General features: G+C 36.4%; 2 protein-coding genes across 2 annotated transcripts; both read left to right on the forward strand.

The window, feature by feature from the left end:
* Window positions 1-47: 47 nt before the first annotated feature.
* On the forward strand, window positions 48-4,523 carry LOC135693092 (polyamine-transporting ATPase 13A3). Its single transcript, XM_065211480.2, has one exon. The coding sequence runs from the start codon at window positions 48-50 to the stop codon at window positions 3,588-3,590; it is 3,543 nt and encodes a 1,180-aa protein (XP_065067552.2). The 3' UTR covers window positions 3,591-4,523.
* Window positions 4,524-6,345: 1,822 nt separating this feature from the next.
* Window positions 6,346-19,333, forward strand: LOC135693095 (disintegrin and metalloproteinase domain-containing protein 10). Its single transcript, XM_065211482.2, has 9 exons — window positions 6,346-6,759; window positions 7,372-7,579; window positions 9,199-9,626; window positions 11,196-11,392; window positions 12,398-12,533; window positions 15,156-15,356; window positions 16,515-16,816; window positions 17,549-17,693; window positions 17,991-19,333. Exons 1-9 carry the CDS (start codon window positions 6,390-6,392, stop codon window positions 18,203-18,205), a joined length of 2,202 nt encoding a protein of 733 aa, XP_065067554.1. The 5' UTR covers window positions 6,346-6,389; the 3' UTR covers window positions 18,206-19,333.
* Window positions 19,334-19,740: the final 407 nt, after the last annotated feature.

Raw genomic sequence — 19,740 nt, forward strand, 5'->3', positions numbered from 1 at the left:
CACATTTCATTTGATCGATAGATGTGAAAAGGACGTATTCATGGAAGATGTCCAATCCACATGCTGTGAGATTCTGCCAGCGAGATGAAATTAGGCCAAAGATGGATTGTTACACTGGTTGTATTTTATCTGGTGACAATACTCTAGCAGGATACTATGGGGTAAAGACAAACAAAGCAAAGGTCTTTGCTTTTTACTTGTTTGTTCTGTTGAGTGGAGGACTGTTGTTCCTAGTTGCGCACTGGAAACCAAGATGGAAAAGCAAGTTGACCCAATCTGTATGTTCCTTGGACAAAGCTACTGCTGTAGTAATTGAAGATCAATATGGACAGGTTGAAGTTGTCAATGTCGATAGAAGAAATTTTGGGAAGAACATGGAATTACTTAATCATTTTTGTGGTATTGAAAATGTCCAGGATAGATTATCTGATAGCTATTCCGATAGTTATGGAGAAACCGCTCCTCTAACAAAAAGTGAAGAAAAAGAAGCCACTGGACAATTAAGATTCTTCGAATACCACCACCATAGGTATTTTTGGAATCATGGAAAGTTCTGTTTTGAAATAGTAACAAATTACAACAATGATATCAGTTTTCGTGATGTTTACAAAAATGCACAGGGTTTGACTGCAAGTCAAGAGAACGACAAACTTGTGGTTTATTCTGAAAACAAAATTGATGTCAATGTGAAATCTTATGGGCGATTATTTATGGAGGAAGCAGCAGACCCCTTCTATGTTTTTCAGTTGTTTAGCTGCATCATGTGGTTTTTCGATGACTACTATTATTATTCTGGCACAATTATTTTAATATCTCTGATTTCTATTTTCACAAGCATCTATCAGACAAGGCAGCATCTTACTTCATTACGAAAAATGATTGCTAAGTCAGAAGATGTCACCGTTATGAGACCAAATGGCCAAGAAGAAATAATATCATCTGAGTATCTAATGCCAGGTGATGTTTTTTTGATTCCATCAAATGGTTGTGAGTTACACTGTGATGCTGTATTGCTAAGTGGCACAGCAATTGCTAATGAAAGTATGCTGACAGGAGAAAGTGTGCCAGTTATGAAAACTCCCCTTCCCAACCCACCAGCCAGCAAGAAAGAACTAAATGAGGTTATTGATACAATCAAGCACAAGCGTCATACCTTATTCTGTGGTACTAGAATCTTGCAAACAAGATTTTACGAGAAGGGAAAAGTTCTTGCTTTTGTTTTGAGAACGGGCTACTACACAACAAAAGGAGAGCTGATCAGATCTATCTTGTTTCCAAAGCCAGTTGGCTATAGATTTTTTAGTGATGCAATGAAGTTTGTTGGAGTCTTAGGTATCTTTGCCTCTGTTGGGTTTGTTTATACTTGCTATGTTTTCAAGAAGCAAGGAGCACATACAGGTGAAATTGTTTTGCGTGCTCTTGATGTCATCACAATTGCAGTTCCCCCAGCACTGCCTGCTGCAATGACTGTTGGAACAATATATGCTCTTCAACGGCTGAAACAAGTTCAGATATTTTGTACAAGTCCATCAAGAATTAATATTAGTGGCAAAACAAAGCTTTTCTGCTTTGATAAGACTGGCACTCTTACAGAAGATGGCTTAGATTATTTTGGGGTCATTCTGGCTGAATCAGGCAATTTCAAAGATTGTATCAAAGATCTGTCTAGTCATAACCAAAGTGATGGGCTTCAGTGCATGGCATCCTGTCATTCATTGACGGTTATTGATGGACAGATAACTGGTGATCCACTGGATATGAAAATGTTTGAAGCAACTGGTTGGGATTTAGAAGAATCTCAGGGACTCGAAGAGACAGAACGTTTTGAATCACTTATCCCAACTATTGTAAGACCAAAAGCAGGACAAAACAAAAAAGGAGTTAAACAAGAAATAGCTCTACTGAAGCAGTTTACATTTTCATCTGAGTTGCAAAGAAGTAGTGTCATTGTTCGAAAGTTAGGGAAGAAAAGTATGGATGTCTTTGTAAAAGGATCCCCAGAGATGATTGCAAGCTTATGTTTACCAGAAACACTGCCCAAAGATTTTCAGTCAGTTCTGAAGAAGTATGCAGAAGAAGGTTTTAGAGTTATTGGTTTAGCTTCAAAAAGTCTTGCCAGAAATTTCAAATGGCATCATTTGCAACATAGTGTGAGAACAGATGTTGAAAAGGATCTGCATTTCAATGGTTTTCTTGTTTTAAAGAATATGGTTAAAAGTGAAACAAAACCTACTATTGAAAGACTATATCAATCTAACATTCGAGTTGTGATGATAACAGGTGATAATTTGTTAACTGCTGTCAGTGTTGCAAAAGAATGTCACATGGTATCTTCTTCAGAGGCAGTAATTCAAGTGTCAGCAAATTTGCCAGCTGGATCAAGCAAACTAGATGTAACCTACACCTACTTGGGCAATAGCAAGAAGTGCAATGTTTATCAGTCTAGTAAAAGCTTAACTCAAAACCTATTTGATTTTCGCACAAGAGGCTACCACTTTGTGATGAATGGAAAGTCATTTGCACTGGTAAGAGCTGAGATGCCCATTCTGTACCATAGGCTGCTGGTGTGTGCCACTGTTTTTGCAAGGATGTTACCTGACCAAAAAGCTCAGCTTGTTGAAGACCTTCAAAGCATTGGTTATACCGTTGGTATGTGTGGAGACGGGGCAAATGACTGTGGTGCACTTAAAGTTGCACATGCCGGAGTTTCTTTATCTGAGGCAGAAGCTTCAATTGCTTCTCCATTCACTTCAAAAATTCCAAACATCAGTTGCGTGCTAGAAATTGTCAAAGAGGGGAGATGTGCACTTGTTACTTCTTTTAGTCTTTTCAAGTACATGGCTCTGTATAGTATGGTTCAGTATATGAGTGTTTTGTTGCTGTACTCTGTCCGCTCTAACCTTGGTGATTTGCAGTATCTTTACATTGATCTATTTATTATAATGCCTTTTGCCGTTACAATGAGCAGAACTGGTGCTTACCACAAAATCGTCTCCAGACGCCCACTTGGCTCTCTTGTTCACCCATTGATTCTTGCATCGCTGATTTTACAAATCTTCACTCAGTTGGCCTTCCAGTTAGTGCTCTTTTTCTTTATTAAATCAAGAAGTTATTACAAATCAACTGATTGGTTCCATGCACACTCACCTAATGCAAAAGGAGAAACACAGATTATGTCTTTTGACAACACGGTCTTGTTTTATCTCTCTTCATTTCAGTATATATTTCTTGCTGTTGTCTTTTCCATTGGAAAACCATACCGGGGTAAGATGTACAAGAATTGGTCATTTGTTGGTGTCTTCATTGTGTTAACAAGCTTCACTGTGCTCTTAGTTGTGTATCCAACTGGCATTTTGGAAAAGATATTTGAACTTGTTCCAATTAATGACAGTAACTTCATTCTTGCATTGCTTTTTTGGGCTGGATGCAATGCAGTCATTTCATTTGCCATTGAAAGCTTCATTGTTAAGTCTGAAATACTCCGGCATTTTCTTAACTTTCTACGAAGAAAGAAAAGAAAGAAGAACAAATACAAACATATTATTGTTGAGATGGCATTAGATGAAAATTGGCCCCCACTGCCGGGATGAAAAAAATATTGCAACTTCTATAAACTATGTTGATCAAGGGACAACTATTTCTCTAGCTTTTTGAAAGTCCAAAGCAGTTGCTTGTGGCAATTGGTTCCAGCCATTTGGTATGGTAACTATTTCTATCTTGAAATTTGTCTTTGCAAGTATTTGTTTTCAAAAATTTATGCACATCTTAACATTTTAAACTACTGTTTTTATCAACATCACTTTATTTTTTGTGAAAAGTGACTCTTTGCACCAATAAAATATTGTATGAATTTCAGTAAAAGTTATCTTAAAAAACCAGGAAAGGCTCCAAAGGAAATGATCTGTTCATTTGAGAGTTTTTTTGAAAAATGGGCCTGAAATTCATCGGAAACTCAACAAATGGTGTTGCGGACGTATTTTCAAGCTTTCTAGGTTGTTTCGACTATAAAAAAATTTTATATCAATTTCTCATTTTTTGAGTATCAATATGGGTGTAGTATCATTGGAGTTTAAGAGTATTATGCAAAAGGACCCTCAAATGCTCTTCCTTAAAATTTTTTCAAACAGTGACTGTCAGACCACTACTTTATCCGTCATGTTTTCTTATGTACCTCCTTTATCCGTCAAATTTTTACTACATCAACCCTGCAAATATTAGTTGCTGTACTTTTTAAAAATTTTCTTTAGTGTTGGCTAAGAAAATAAATTTTTTTCAGGTAATTTATGCTCACTGTTTGTTCTATAAAATTCTTTGTTCAAAATGTTTAGAATATGTATTGTTAACTTGTTTAAAATATGTTTTGAAACTAAAAGTTAACTTCTCGAAATTTAGTTATTTATTATGACATAAAATGATTTATTCTCTGTACAACACGTGTATTTTACCTTTTTCTATATCCACGAAGTTAACTTTCACCACTCGTTGAAGCATTTAAAGAAAGACAACAGTTTTTCGCATATCCATTGCTTTCGCTTTCATCCTGTTTTTTCTTCACGTTATTTTTCATAGGGGCCATTAACAAAATACGTACGCAGGGAAGGGGGGAGGGGTAGTTAGTCAAATGGGTATGTTTGCGTACATGGGGGAAAGGGGGCTGAAAGAATTAGAGTACGTACGCAAAATACTTTTTACATAGTGTTTTCCGCAACAATGTTTTGATAGCCGATTCGAAGCTACAATTGTGGAGTGTCGCACTGTTCATTTGCGCAACCTCGCCTAGAAATACACTATATACAATTTCATCGCCACAACTACATAGACTTATAAGGGACTTTGCATACATTGTATGACTTAAGAAAACTTTTCAAGAACGTTTGGGGGGTACAGGGGGCGCTGTATAATTGTAACCTTTAAGTATTGTACAGTGCCGTCGGAAAGAAATTTATATTGGAAGGGGGGCCGCCCGTTCTATTGCTTCCCGTTCAGTACACTGTGTTAAGGAAATATAGTACATCCAGACAATTTTTTCGTGGGCAACAATCCCCTTCCCGCGCCTCCGTCGGCCCTGTTGTAACCTTTTTGAAACAATTGTAGCGTATTACCATTTCTTAAGCAGTTGAACCTTTAAAGGTCCTTAAAATATAACACTACAGTATGGATTTTGTAATAGAAACGCTTAAAAGCAGCATAAAAGAGTTTATCATTTGTGTATTCTTCCGAAGAATAGTTTTTGGTTTCGCCTCTGCATGAAACTAAAATAAAAAGTCCATGTCGGACCAGAGGTGGCGCCAGAAATCTTCCGACAGAGGGGTTTGAGCTTCCGACAGGGGGGCTAAATGACTAAAATATTCAGTTTTTATACGTAATTTTGTCAAATTTGCTCCGACAACAACCTAAAATTTCCTCCAATCGGGGGGCTAGGTGCTTCCTACAGAGGGGCTGTAGCCCCCCCTAGCCCTCCACTGGCGCCACCACTGTGTCGGATTATTATGGCATGCTCTTTTCCCTATTAATGCACCATACCTTGATGTACGATTAATAGCATTGGGGGATAGCAGGTATTTTTTGTAAACACTAGAAATGCTCTGAGCATGACGTCATCCTTAAAGAGGAATAACTATTTCATGGACTGGGTTTCACTCATCATCCCTGGGAGCTTTTTGTTTTCGTATCTCAAATTCAAAAATTCGCTAAAATGCATTAATGAAATTAAATTGGCCTGCATTTTGGAAGAATAAATTCTACATAGATGTGTTTTACACGACATGTTATTTTCTGGCCTTTGGTCTTCGTTTTATACTTACGAGCTGACTAATAGTTGTTTTGAAAGCGCTGTTCTGCAAATGAGGTGGATCCTTATATCACATCTTTCTCAGGGCCTTGTTCCTTCACAGGTTCGCTGACAGGTAAAGCCTGATTCGCTTCGCACGAAAAAATTCGTCTCGTGTAAATCAGGCTTAACTGGCAATGCGAAAACACGAGAAAGACATAAAAGAAACGAAAAATTGACATTAAAAATGTTCTTTCATTTTTGACTTAACTTTTCCTTATACATATGACCGCTTGGGGTTTTTTCATTCTATAAACTATTGCCATTGAACAGGCATTGTCTTATCATCGAAAAGGATCATTTCCATGCCATCCTATTTGTCAAAGAAAATATTTTCGAGCATTAATTTCTTCTAGGACTATGGTTTCTTTATTTCATGTCATTTTAAGGCTCCAGACGGCTTCTTTTAAAAAATAACTTCAGCTATACAACTAAACAGGCAAACGTGAAGGAGCATTACATTCTTTGCAGTCGATATGAAAGATGTTATTTAGATGAGGGGTTTATTTTGCAAAGGCTTGGGCGCCGCCAGATTTTCCCAGTAAGTAAGTAAGTAAGGATGTGGAAGATAGCTGCTATCATCGTCGTTCTTTGTAGTATTTCTGCTTTTGGACTCATTCGTAGGCCTCTGAACTCTTTCATCAGGCATCATGAGACATTAGATTACAGTCTGAGAGATTTTCATAGCAGAGTAAGACGGTCAGTCGTCTCCTCGCCTTTCACAATTTCAGACCTGAAATTCAAGGCATTTGGCAAGCAGTTCCACATTCGTCTTAGAAGAGATCATACTATCTTCTCGTCAGACTATAGCATTATAGATGGGCATGGAAAGCCAATCGACATAAGCACTGCAAATTTTGTTGAAGGAGATGTTAAGGGACACTTTGGAAGCTACGTTCATGGTGCTGTGAAGAATGGGAGGTTTCAAGGTCGTTATAATTTCCTTGGCCTATTATATTGTATTTGCTGCAGGCTTTTGTCTAAAGCTCGCGCCGTCGCATAAGACTGCACTACTTATATGACATTTTGAAAGTTAGATGTATCGTTTCAACAAAATGGCTGCAACAATCTAAGCCTTCATATGTGTTTATACCTTTCCTTTTGTATTTTTTAGCCTTGCAATGTGTCATACGACTCGTTACCTTAAAAGCTTAAAGAGGCCCCTGTTACTTTGCACGTTTTTTCAGTGTGAAAGATAAATTTTAGCTACTGCAAAAAGTAAATTCAGTCCTCACCAAATTTAAGCCTGAATGCTGTTTTACTTTGTGATCTTTGATTTTTATTTTGTCTATTTGTTGTATATAATATCTTATATGAAAGAAGTGACACATAATACAAAGATTTAAATGGCTTTGAAAAAACAGAAAATTTTGTAATGCTTATTTGTAGTGAAATTTATCCTTCTTGTAATAGTTTTAGCTACTTTTCTATTTTCACCATCATATTGTCACCTACTTGTATAAACTTTTTGTAAACTTGCTACTAAATTGCATGCACCTATCTTCTCCCTGTGTTTCAACTAGTAAATATTACCATTTTAGGAACAATAAAGTTTGGTGGAGATGTTTATCATGTTGAACCAGCAAGAAGACATTTTAAAAAACCACAAAGCTTTCATTCAGTCATATACAAAGATTCAGATGTCCGTGCAGATTATACATATGCCCATGACACTGAACGAACCAAGAAAAGGCCTACAAGCTTCAAAGTGAAAAATGATAGAGACAACCTGAAACCAGACATCACACAGTAAGGAGGAACTTTGAAAAATACAGAATTTAAATGCAATATATATACTTATAATATGAACAGTTTTTTTGCAGTACAGAATTTGAAAATGGCTTTGAAAAAAGCAAACATTTTACAACATACTTAAAGCTTTTTCGTCTGACACTCCTCAGAGCATAAAACGTCAGAATAGGTTCCGAAAAACATGTTTGAAAAATATATACCCAGTTGTGGATCGAAATAGGCCAATCAGAAAAACGCAAGCACAAGACCGGTATAGTTGACCAATCAGTGCCGCGAGCCTAAAGAAAAATTACCAATGGAGTCCAAGAGAGAAAACGAACTCCTTTTGTCTACACAATGGCGGCTTTTTCGTTTTTATGTAGATTGACTCCAAAACTGCTAGATGGAAGGACGACCGGGCTCTGCCAATTATCCGAAACATGTCGTCATTATAGAGTTTTGCACAATCTGGGTTGTCCAAAAGATGTTGACCAATGGCAGAATCACTTGTTTTAAGTGATTCTGCCATTGGTCAACATCTTTTGGACAACCCAGATTGTGCAAAACTCTATAATGACGACATGTTTCGGATAATTGGCAGAGCCCGGTCGTCCTTCCATCTAGCAGTTTTGGAGTCAATCTACATAAAAACGAAAAAGCCGCCATTGTGTAGACAAAAGGAGTTCGTTTTCTCTCTTGGACTCCATTGGTAATTTTTCTTTAGGCTCGCGGCACTGATTGGTCAACTATACCGGTCTTGTGCTTGCGTTTTTCTGATTGGCCTATTTCGATCCACAACTGGGTATATATTTTTCAAACATGTTTTTCGGAACCTATTCTGACGTTTTATGCTCTGAGGAGTGTCAGACGAAAAAGCTTTAAGTATGTTGTAAAATGTTTGCTTTTTTCAAAGCCATTTTCATACTTATAATAGTTAAGCTTTTGAGAAAACTAGATAAAATGTGAATCTGTTTCTTGCAGGTGATTGGTGAATGATATAAAGTAATGTGTTTTACATGAATGGTTTCCAGTTTTTGTTTTATGGCCATGCAAATTTTGATGTTTTTATATTATTTTTTGTTTTTCGTGACTCTCAGTTATGAAAAGCTGGAATATATACCTCCTTATATCTGTAATTCTGTCTATCCAAAAATTCCAAAATCTCATTTTGTTGAACATCTTAAGATTTAGAGTAGTTTTGTGTAATTACTGACATTTTGTGACTTTTGTGGGGGAGAGATTTTTATGGCAGACTGTGAATTATTTTCTGGGTATCATGAACCATACATTCACATAGGCAGAAATCTGTTTCCTTTGATTTTGTGTGGAAATTTGATTTACACAAACCAGTCCAAAGTTTAAACTTTAAAACACCCTGAATTTGGCTTAGATGTCAAAGCATATTTAGAACAAAATATCTGTGGTAATGTAATAATAACATGCATAAATATAGAGAATTTGGCAGCAGAAAGTGCTACATTGGTAGACTAGAATGGACAGTGCATCTTGTGACATTACACTGTAGGCAGTCCCAATGCTTTTAAAGCTATGCATGTTTAAAAATTTATAGTTTAGTTATTTAAACAATTTTAATATATATGGATATATACTTAATGGGCTCGTTTATCTATACCCAGTGAGCAAGAAGAAGCTTATCGCCAAGGATATTCCATTGATCATGAGATGGTCAAAAAGCGAACCAAGAGAGGAGTAAAAAATGCTTTCAAGAATACTTGTGTATTGAAATTAGTTGCAGATCATAAATTTACAAGAAAATTCTTGAACAAGGAAAATGTCATCTATCAGATGGTGAATCATTACAAGGCTGCAGAATACATCTTTAGGAATCAGACATTTAACATAACCTCTCCTGCAGACAGATGGTATCATCCTCAAGGTATCGGGTTCAGGGTTGGAAGAATTGTTGTGTATGATGGATACAGTGTGCCTGCCAAATTAAAGCCTGAATATATGTCAGTCTCAAACTTATTGGAAATGTTTTCATCTGAAGACCACAGTGCAGTTTGCGAAGCATTTTTGTTCACAGACAGAAGTTTCGATAAAGGTTTGTTATAGATATTTGCTATATAATATTTTAGCATATGTTTGATAAGTCCTGTAGGTAACTTACATTTTATATATATATATATAAATATCATTATGTGTATAAATCTTTTGAATCTTTAAAAAGGTGTACCATGTTTTACTGGTCTGTCATAAAGTGTTTGATGCTGTATAGGCAGAGATTTATACACTTTTTGGTGTATAGAACAGGAACTGTTCTAAGTTGCTACTCCGAGTTTCATGCTTAGGCTGGGGTCACATTTAGAAGAATTTTTGTGGTTAAAAGTGTTTATTTGATTTATGGTTGCACTTGGATGTCAGAATGGGAATTTTTCTAGCATTCACACTAGTAGAAAAATCAAAAGCCACATATGGTATTTTTTGAGCTGCCAAGGAGCTCCCACTTAAACTGCCAAATAGACAATGAATATCTCTTGGATGTTGATTACTATCTTGAAATCTAATATAAAAAAAGATTTGTCAATGAAGGCATATCAATGGACAATGGATAGTGCTTCATCCTCTTTAAAACTGGCCATGATTGTTAGGAAAGTTCTTGCATGCATTGATTGCCTGCCAGGCTATTCACATATTTGTCTATTTTCCTTGTATCTTCAGAATTGTCATGAGCAAAAGCCATGGCATTGGAAAAATGCCATGGCACTGGCTAAAATAGAAATTTTTAGCCATGAATCAAATTAGGAATTTTTCAATTTTAGGGTTATTCTCTAAGGTATGAAGCAGGCTTTATTTAATGTGATAATCAGGCAACAGTCCTGGGGACATGATGATGTACAGGACCTGATGAACACAATGATCATTTCTAGGTAACTAATGACCCACTGAAGGGTTCCCTGAAGATTCCATTAAGCATGAAACTTGGAGTAGCAGCTTAGAACTGTTCTGTTCTATACATCAAGTGCAGGGGCGAACACTTGATCAAATATTGGGGGGGGGCAAGCCTGTTGTTTTAATAAGATGACCTCACATTTCCCATTGTTTTAGGACAAAAGGGAATTGTCCTCTAAATTATTGGGGGGCGGTCACCCCCCCCCCCAAGTGTCCGCCACTGATCAAGTGTAAGCAGGTATATATGTACATGCATACATAGGCATATATACACACAGGAAACTTAAGTGTTTTTACTTGCTTCGCTATTTGATGTTTTCCCAGGTTGTTGTCCATTAGTTAGACCTAGCTGTTTGAAACACGTGATCGCCTGGGTGTGCTCAGCTCCCTCCTAAATTGCTCTAGAAGGGCAATCAATCAACTCCCTCTCCACCAATTTTTTTCATTATTTACCCTTCATTGATTTTTGTAGGCAATTTAGCTAAACAGTCTCGGTAATGTTTATCACTCAGAAATATCAAGGGTCATATTCCACCCAGCCTCTGAAGTTTGAAGCACTTGTTCATTATGTTACTGCTAGTTGATGTTAGGATCATAGAAGTTTCTTTTTTGGGTGTCTATAACACTTATAGCACAAGTTAAGAGTTGGGTCTGGCCAATTCATTATTTAACCCATTAATTACTAGCAGGAGGTAAAATTGTTTACCTGGACTCTTCCTAGGCGTCATTGGTTTGGCTTGGATTGGGTATCCGCAGGGTCAGGCAGGTGGAATTTGTGACAAATATGCAAATTTTGCTGGTAAACTCAGAAGTTACAACACTGGTTTAGTAACATTCAAGTTGTATGCAAGAGACCTCCCACCTGCTGTTACTGAAATAACATTTGCTCACGAACTTGGTCATGCATTTGGTGCACATGTAGGTCATTTAACATCTTGTTGGCGAATCTCTGTTTTTTGTATATGGTGTTACCATAATACTTTTGATCAATTGCAATTTTTACCAATACTTTGTGTGTCAGAGATTTGAACAGTTTTTGGCAGTACAGAACTTGAAAATGGCTTTGAAAAGAGCAAACATTTTATAACATATTGCCTAAAAGTTTTTCGCCTGACACTCCTCAGAGCATAAAACATCAGAATAAGGGTCTGAAAGAACATGATAAAAAATATATATCCAGTTGTGGATCGAAATAGGCCAATTAGAAAAACGCAAGCACAAGACCAGTATAGTTGTCCAAATGTTTGCTTTTTTCAAAGCCAGTATCATAGATTATGAAATTAACCTTTCTAAGCTTGAAATTTTCAGAGAAAAAGTTTGCTTCCACCTCAAGTTTTTGGAAACCAAGCAGTTTTTTTCTTCTTGCTTGATAGAGCATTTATAAAAGAGCTTACAATTTCCAAATTTTTCTTAGTGCTCTGTTTTTTATGCACACTGGTAAACAGACAAATAAATAGTAATCCATTGTTTTGAATATGTTGTTTTTGGCCTGATGAAGCCCTCTATGCTAGGGAAAATATTATTATACTAAACTCTATTTTAAAGTTTGGATTTTCAAATTAGATTCGTTTATATTTGTTTGTTCCTTGTCTATTGATCTGTATTATAACATTACAAAAGTAGAGTAGAAAAACAGTATCGAAAAAATGGTTGCTCATAGATACCAAGCTGACCAATTTCTGAAAAACAATTATTGCATTATCATGCCATAACTTTTGGTTTCCAAACCCGTTGACCTTGTGATTTTGTTTGTAAATTTGTCTGATTGGGCCATATGCCTACTTGTTTGCTTGTCCTGCTTGGGCCCCATGTGAGCTGTCATTTTCACCTACCCTTTCCATACTCTGAAGCGCTGCTGTATATACAATTATTAATCAATCATTATATATATTTATTAAATAACGATATGCTTTATCTTCATAGCATGATCCTGTAGAATGCCAACCAACTGATCAGAAAGGTGGCAAGTATATTATGTATGATAAGGCAACAACTGGGACCAAAAGAAATAATCGTTTCTTTTCAAAGTGCAGTATTGACAGCATGGTTCCTGTAATAAGTAAGTTTGATTATTCATTATTTCTTAAGCAGAACAAAATAGAACAAAATAACAAATAGAACAAGTGATGAAGAAGTATTTATATTTTTCTAAATAGATTTTCAGCTTATGGCCTAATTTTGAGACTTTTCAAGATCATTAGCAAACAAGGTTCAATATTTTTCACCAAATTTGTAAACAGTATGCTAATCTCCAAGAGCATGCTAATTTTATAACTGGTGATAACTTTTAAAGGAGTGTTGTGTGAAGAGGGCTGATGGGTGCTCAGGCCCCTTTTTATGCCAAGAAATTATCCATTTTTCTGAACGATATTCCAAGAAATCATCCATTTTGGAAGAACTTTTGCAAGGCCCTGCCCTCTTAGTTATTTTAATAGCACTGAACTCTTGTCCGTGAGAGTGGCTTTTTTTCTATTGAAGGATGTCTTAAAGTTTTGTAAGGTGCCTTTTTGAGATGCTGTGCTGACCTGCATAGCAAAAGCTCTACAAAAATCAGTGACCCTGTTTTAGTCACCAATGCTGTGATTTGCAGTTTTTAGAACTCCAGTCTGAAGCTGCATTAGCCAAAAAATCCTTTAGTGATTGTCACTGGAGTATGGCAAAATTGTCCCATTTTCCCCTCTTTGTAGACCCAATGGTTAATGTGAAGAAAGATCTCTGTTAAAGGACAGTTTAAATTGGTGTTTCCCAATCACATTCATTCCAAAAACAGTTCCACAACATTTCATTTTGTTTTTAATGTTGGTTATTTTACGTGATTATGCTATTGGGATAGGGTTGCCAATTACAAGCAGGATAGAGTACAAAATACTCACGTTAACCTTCAAATGTGTAAAAGATCTAGCGCCGAACTACCTTGAAGAAATTAAAATTACGCAAGGTTTCTCGTCGGACTAGATCTGCTGGTGACGAACTATTATTAGATGTAGGAAAGACCAAATTAGTTACAACTGGTGATCGTGCTTTCACAAATGTTGCCCCTGGAACAGACTTCCCTACTCAGTTAGAGCATGCAACACTTTAGAAACGTTTAAGTCTTATTTGAAGACACATTTATTTAAAAAGTATTTTATTGAATAAATTGTGTTAACTTAGATTTTACTAAAAACACTGTAAACTTTTACCCCTTTTTAACATACATTTTAATTTAGACTTAATATTTTCAATTGTAATGCGCCTATGAGCCCTGTGAATATATGGCGCAATTTAAGTGTTTTTATTATTATTATTATTATTATTATTATTATTATTATTATTATTATTATTATTCTGTCAAAAGTTTCATGGCATTTTACTGTTGCAGATCTACCAAAGACCTGGGTTGTCCAAAACCTAGACAATCTTGTTTCCGATTACATTCGCCAGTGGCTTGATCTTCCTGCTTCTGCAACATTGAGTGGAATAATCCTCTCAAAAAATCAGTTTGGCCTAAATCTACAACTGCCTTCTATCAAATTTACGCAATGCCAAACTGTCTGTCGCAATGCCCTAAAATCTTCTCCTAATATTGACATTCAAACCCTATGGAAAAACACCAGTCATGGCACGAACCTACAGTACGACATCTATCGTAATACTAAAGAGGTATTAAAGGCTGTCAAATCAGACAACAAAGAACGTCTCTCCCAAAACTTAACATCTCAGGGAGCCACAATTACCTTCCTACTGAAGCATTCACTGGAAAAGCTGAACGGTATTTGGTCAAGTACACAGAGCAATTTGCCTAGTAACATATTTAACTTTACCATCAAGTATCTCAACAACACTCTTCCAACTCGTAAAAATCTGCTGAAATGGAACCTTAGTCAAACATCTGACTGTGAATTCTGTCTTCTTCCAGAAACACTTCTACACGTTGTTGCTGGATGCAAAGTGTACCTTGACCAAGGACGCTATACTTGGCGTCATAATTCTGCATTAAACTTTCTAGCCACTTCCTTCCAAGCAATAAATGGGTCTTTTCTCTACGCAGATTTACCAGGCTTTCTTTCCCCTTCTATCATAACTGGAGATCAACTACGCCCTGACTTACTTCTCAAAACTAAGGAAAACTGTCTGTACGTTTTAGAGCTAACCATAGGCTTTGAAACAAATCTCAACTGCAATGCTGTCAGAAAGTCAGGGAAATATGCCACCCTCGTATCTGACTTAAAACGTCAGTTTAAGTCAGTCTCGTTTGTCAATCTTTCCATCAGTTCACTTGGTATTTTTGGCGACTCCTGCAGCTCATTCATCGACATGTGTGACTCTTTGTCCATTGATCATCAACAGAAACGCTACCTCATCTCCAAACTTACAAGCATCTCCATTCGCACCACATACTATATATTCTGCTGTAGAAACAAAACTTGGACTAATCCAGAGCTACACCCCTTTTAACAATTTTTTTTTTTTTTTTTTTTCTCATTACTACGATGTAATAGTTTTTTATTTTGTAAACACAGGCTAGCCAGTTACAAATTACCTTGTAATAGTGAGATTCGTAATTGTAGTTTTAACAGGAATTTAAAATGAAAAGTTTCCATTTTTATTATTATTGATTACAGGTTAACAATTGCTATGATTTGATCAGGAGCCAAGTATCAGAATATTTTTGAAATTTCCATGATAATTATTTCTACAGATGCCAAGGGTCTAGATCAGACATACGGCTGTTTTGTAAACAGAAGGATTGCCATTTGTGGCAATGGCATTGTTGAATATCCAGAAATTTGTGATTGTGGTACAGCCTCAACATGCACAGAAAGATGCTGCCATCCGTACGATGGCACAAACCGGAGTTGTCTTTTGAGAGCAGAAGCCTTCACTTGTAGTCCTAGTAGAGGTAATTATGCCTTCAATTTGTTTGCATGCTCTTGCGTGCTTGCAGGTTGAGACATCGTATTTCATAAGTTAAAGACACAGCACTAGGTCTATCTCCATTTCTTTGACAACTTTGGAGAAAACTGTAGGATTTCATTAAAATTGTCAGTAAAAAAGGCAGATGCTTATTCTAACAAATTTGAATGATGTCAACCCTGTTCAGAAGAAAATGTTGCAGTCATTAAATGCAATGATTAACAAACTTGAATGTTATGATGAGCAAACTTATCTGTAAATGCAGATGCCTAACTAAATTCTCATTATATTCTCACCATAACTCAAAACATAATTACCCAATTTGAAACATGCAAGCAATTAAAATTTCTGACATCCTATGATAATTTCTGAAATCTTAAGATTTCTAAAATCAAAGGTATGAAACACAAATGATCGCATCTAAAACAATATTATTTTATCTGTTGCTTCATGGTTACATTAGGCGTGAAACTCAGAGTGGCAACTTACATCTGTCGTGTTTTAACATCAAATTTTATACAGCTCCGTCTATGCGGCACCAGGAACTCTTGACTGTCTGATAAACAGTTTTTTTATTCCATATTATATTACACGGATACATTATGTAATAAATAAGTCATTATTTCTTGAGTCCGATCGAAAACTACGTTTGACGAAAAGCTTGAAATTCTGTACCACAAAAATGTTTGAAGTACTGATTGATGACCAAAGGGCAATGATCAAAAGAACAATTTCATAAATCTTACCCAATGACAATTGAAAAAACAATAGGAAGGGAGGCTGGTATTGTCTTTTTGACCAATCGAAATCCTTCAGAATTAAAATAATGTAAGTGCTTGTCTGAAGCTATTATCAGCGATGAGAACACATGACTGAGAGTAATGATCTCTCAGCCAATCAGTATTTAAGGATTATTGAAAATTTTTACAAAATACTGCAATATTTATTGGCTTTGGCTTGGCTGAATTGGCTTTTATTTCAACGTGAGTTGAAAACAGTACGCTTTATATATTGAAGTCTCAGTCATCAATATATCAGATCTTGTGCCCACAGATTCCATTTTTTCAGGCTTAATTGTCAATTGGTAACCTAAAGATCATATTTTCGTGTAATAGACGATATCTGAATCAAAATTGATCTCTAGGGCCATGCTGCAGCAATGACACATGCAGAGTTTATCCCAAATGGACGCGCTGTCGAGAACAAACGGACTGCAAGCTTCAAGGACAATGCGATGGACGGACATGGACCTGCGATCCTTCGCCTATAAGACCTGATAACACCACATGTGCGGGTCAAACTATGGTTTGTTCCAATGGCTACTGCAATGGATCTATTTGTCTACTATATGGAATCAAGGGTTGCATGTGCGAGAATCGTGAAGACCAATGTAAAGTTTGCTGTGTCCATCAAAGGAAGTGTCAAGTGGCCAGTAATATATCATTGGTAAGTGTTCAAGGGCCACTTGAATGCTATGTAGGGACCTTACTACCTAGTACGGATACTGAATATCTCCTATCAGACCCCATTATAGGCTGCTTGTTAACTACCAGGCTTATTCCAACAAATTGGACTACCTCTCTCGTACTCAATTTCCTGCCAAGAAGAGCCTAGTTTCCAAGAGTCAGACAGTTCTTGGTTCTTAATTAAACTTTATTTGCTTTAATTTCAAGTTAACCCCCAATTTGAATAAGATTTTGTACTTAGGTACATACCTCGTCGTGTGTTGCATCCTGTAGATAAATTGCTTTTTCCTTGTTTAAATTCTGTGTTAACGACACAGTGATGAAAACTTCATGAGAAAAGCGTTATATTCAACCAAATAACTAATACCAAGGAAATGGGCCTCCGCTCCCAATAGTTAGGTTCCAACCACATGGAGGAAAACGTTTTAAGCCAATCAGATTGTTTGTTTACATTCCCACAGGCCAATGAAAAACGTGAAAAACCAACGAACTTTAAAGAGCTTCGCTGATTTCTGTGTCTTCCGTATAGTTTATAGTGTTCTTATTATATCGATCTCGTTCTGTTGTATTTACCTCGTTCTGTTATTCTGTGTTATTAGCAGCATTTTTTGGTGGATTTAGATTAAAGAGGATGAGATTACCAAGTGTCTACCACTGTTTATTCGATGCTAACTAAACGCAATTTCTTTATTTTGGCATTTTTAAATTTTAGATAACAAATCTGAAGAACCAGTTCGTGTTGCCGGGCAACCCATGCCATGATTACTTGGGGTACTGCGATGCACTTGGCGAATGCCAGATGATTGACATGGATGGACCATTCAAAACCCTCTTAGCGACATTCTTTTCATATGCTGGTACGTAGCCTCGTGTTCTACAATGATTTGAATAGAAAGTGCTTACATGTTTGCTCTTTGAACTAATAAAACACATTTTTTTAAATATGCCAGGAATTGCCTAGTGATAAAATAGGCAGAAAGCTTTACCATATCAAACTAGCTTGAGGTGAAATGCGTTCCCCTGATTTCACGTGACATTGTGGTCACTACGACACGGAATAGACTATGAGTCGCACGCTATTTCTGTCTACCTCTTCGCACAATTGTGTCATGTGACGTCAAACTGAAAATTTTCACTCATTTCTTTTTATACAGGGGTGAAAATATGGCTAGCGAAGTACTGGTTTGTCATAACGGCATGCACACTGTTGCTGCTATCGTTCATGATCGCCTTCGTGTTTTTCTGCAATCGCTACACGCCAAGCAGCAATCCAGAAAAAGAGTTCAAGAGCCCAACAAAGCCGTTGGTTGGCAAGCCAAAGCCTAGACCACGCCCACCTCGCCGATCAGCAGCCGTGCCGATGATGTAGAACAGAGGATTTCATAAGATCTTTCACAGATTCCAGTTTCCACAGATAGTGTTACCACACACAAACATGCGTCGTTTTTATGTTGCTTCATGGGTAACGCAAGTTGGTAATACTGAGGAAGTGGCACTTTGGACATTTTGAGAACAATTTTTGATTTTACTTTTCCATTTAGCTTTTTTATTTTGTTTGATCCTATCACCAGCCCGTATTTTTCCTTTTGTTCACGTCGATATTTGTGCCATTCAGTCCAATGAAGCTGCTCCAAAGCCCCTTCAACATTTCGATGGACTCATCTAGCATTTTGCGTATTTCTTAATAAAGCATTTCGGGCAACATAAATGCTAAATTTATGACTTACTTCCAACTCAAACTTGGGTCCAGAACTTTGATTTACTACCTGTGTCTTGCTGTTGAAAAAACCTTTATTAGCTAAACGAAAAGTTAACGAAAATGCATTACATCAAGAATGGGGCTATTGCTATGGTGGAATCATGTGAACAATAAAGTATTTTTATGTAATCCTACTCCTGTCTTGTGACCCTGCCATAATCTATTTAAGTCGTAAGAATGCACGGTCAATTTTAATGGTCGTCGATTTCGTTAAAGTATGACGAAAAGCTGTAATAATATCATGCATTTTGTAGCATTTTCAGGTTTAGTCGTAATTCGTAGATAACGTTTGTTGTATTAACATCAACCGTTCGTTGATTCATGTCACTTTGCTACCTCCCACCTTTTAACTATTAGTTGTTTAATGACTCACATTTAATCAGTAACGAAACTTAATATCATTTTCTAGTGTATTGATGTATGAGTTCTTTTGCTTTCGATCCCGTTAAGAGTTCAAAAAGCATCCTCTTACAAAGATGGCTTACCTCCATTAAAGTATTTAGGCACGTTCCATGTATTTGAAGCATGGGCATTTCCAGATAACATTTCCATGGTGCACTGTTCTTTAGCTTAAGGGCTTTTGTTTATGAGTTATCGTTTAAACTCATAAAATACATTCTAACGATCTATCGATACTTGAAGCACGATATTTAAATATATAGCACGTACTATTTCTTCGTCAAAATTAAAGCAATGTTTTATAGGAAAAATCAGTAAGTCTATTTCTGCTGCAAATCATTTCATTGTATACGAAGTGTCTTTGTCTCTTCTTTAGTTGAGAGGTTGTCGGGAGATTAATAACAATCAAGGCATTTCTCACAGTTTAATAATCAGAGTTAGTTGAGGATAATGATTTATCTAATTTAAGATTTAAGACAAACATTAAGTAACACCAGATATTGCAGAAGAATGCCAATTGCTTCAGTATGAGCAGATAAAATTATGTGCCAGAAACAACGTCTCGATCAGAGTTTTAAAATCTTTTCTGTTTCCTGCTGTTGGTTTCCAATTATTGCTGACCAAGCTAGGCCCATTAAAATGAATTTTGATAACATGTGACCGTTTATTAAATTTCTTCAGATCAAGATCAAACTTCGAAATGGAGGCTGACATCAATCATGATTCTAAATGTACAGTTTATTGTT

The sequence above is a fragment of the Rhopilema esculentum genome, chromosome 11 (assembly GCF_057945365.1).
Source record: "Rhopilema esculentum isolate cy_ngs chromosome 11, ASM5794536v1, whole genome shotgun sequence".
NCBI lineage: Eukaryota > Metazoa > Cnidaria > Scyphozoa > Rhizostomeae > Rhizostomatidae > Rhopilema > Rhopilema esculentum.

Excerpts from the sequence above, each read along its gene's own strand:
- LOC135693092 (XM_065211480.2), top strand. The coding sequence starts at position 48 with ATGTCCAATCCACATGCTGTGAGATTCTGCCAGCGAGATGAAATTAGG.
- LOC135693095 (XM_065211482.2), top strand. The coding sequence starts at position 6,390 with ATGTGGAAGATAGCTGCTATCATCGTCGTTCTTTGTAGTATTTCTGCT. Across the intron at positions 9,627-11,195 it reads AGACAGAAGTTTCGATAAAG|GCGTCATTGGTTTGGCTTGG; the intron begins GTTTGTTATAGA and ends GACTCTTCCTAG. Across the intron at positions 17,694-17,990 it reads GACATTCTTTTCATATGCTG|GGGTGAAAATATGGCTAGCG; the intron begins GTACGTAGCCTC and ends CTTTTTATACAG.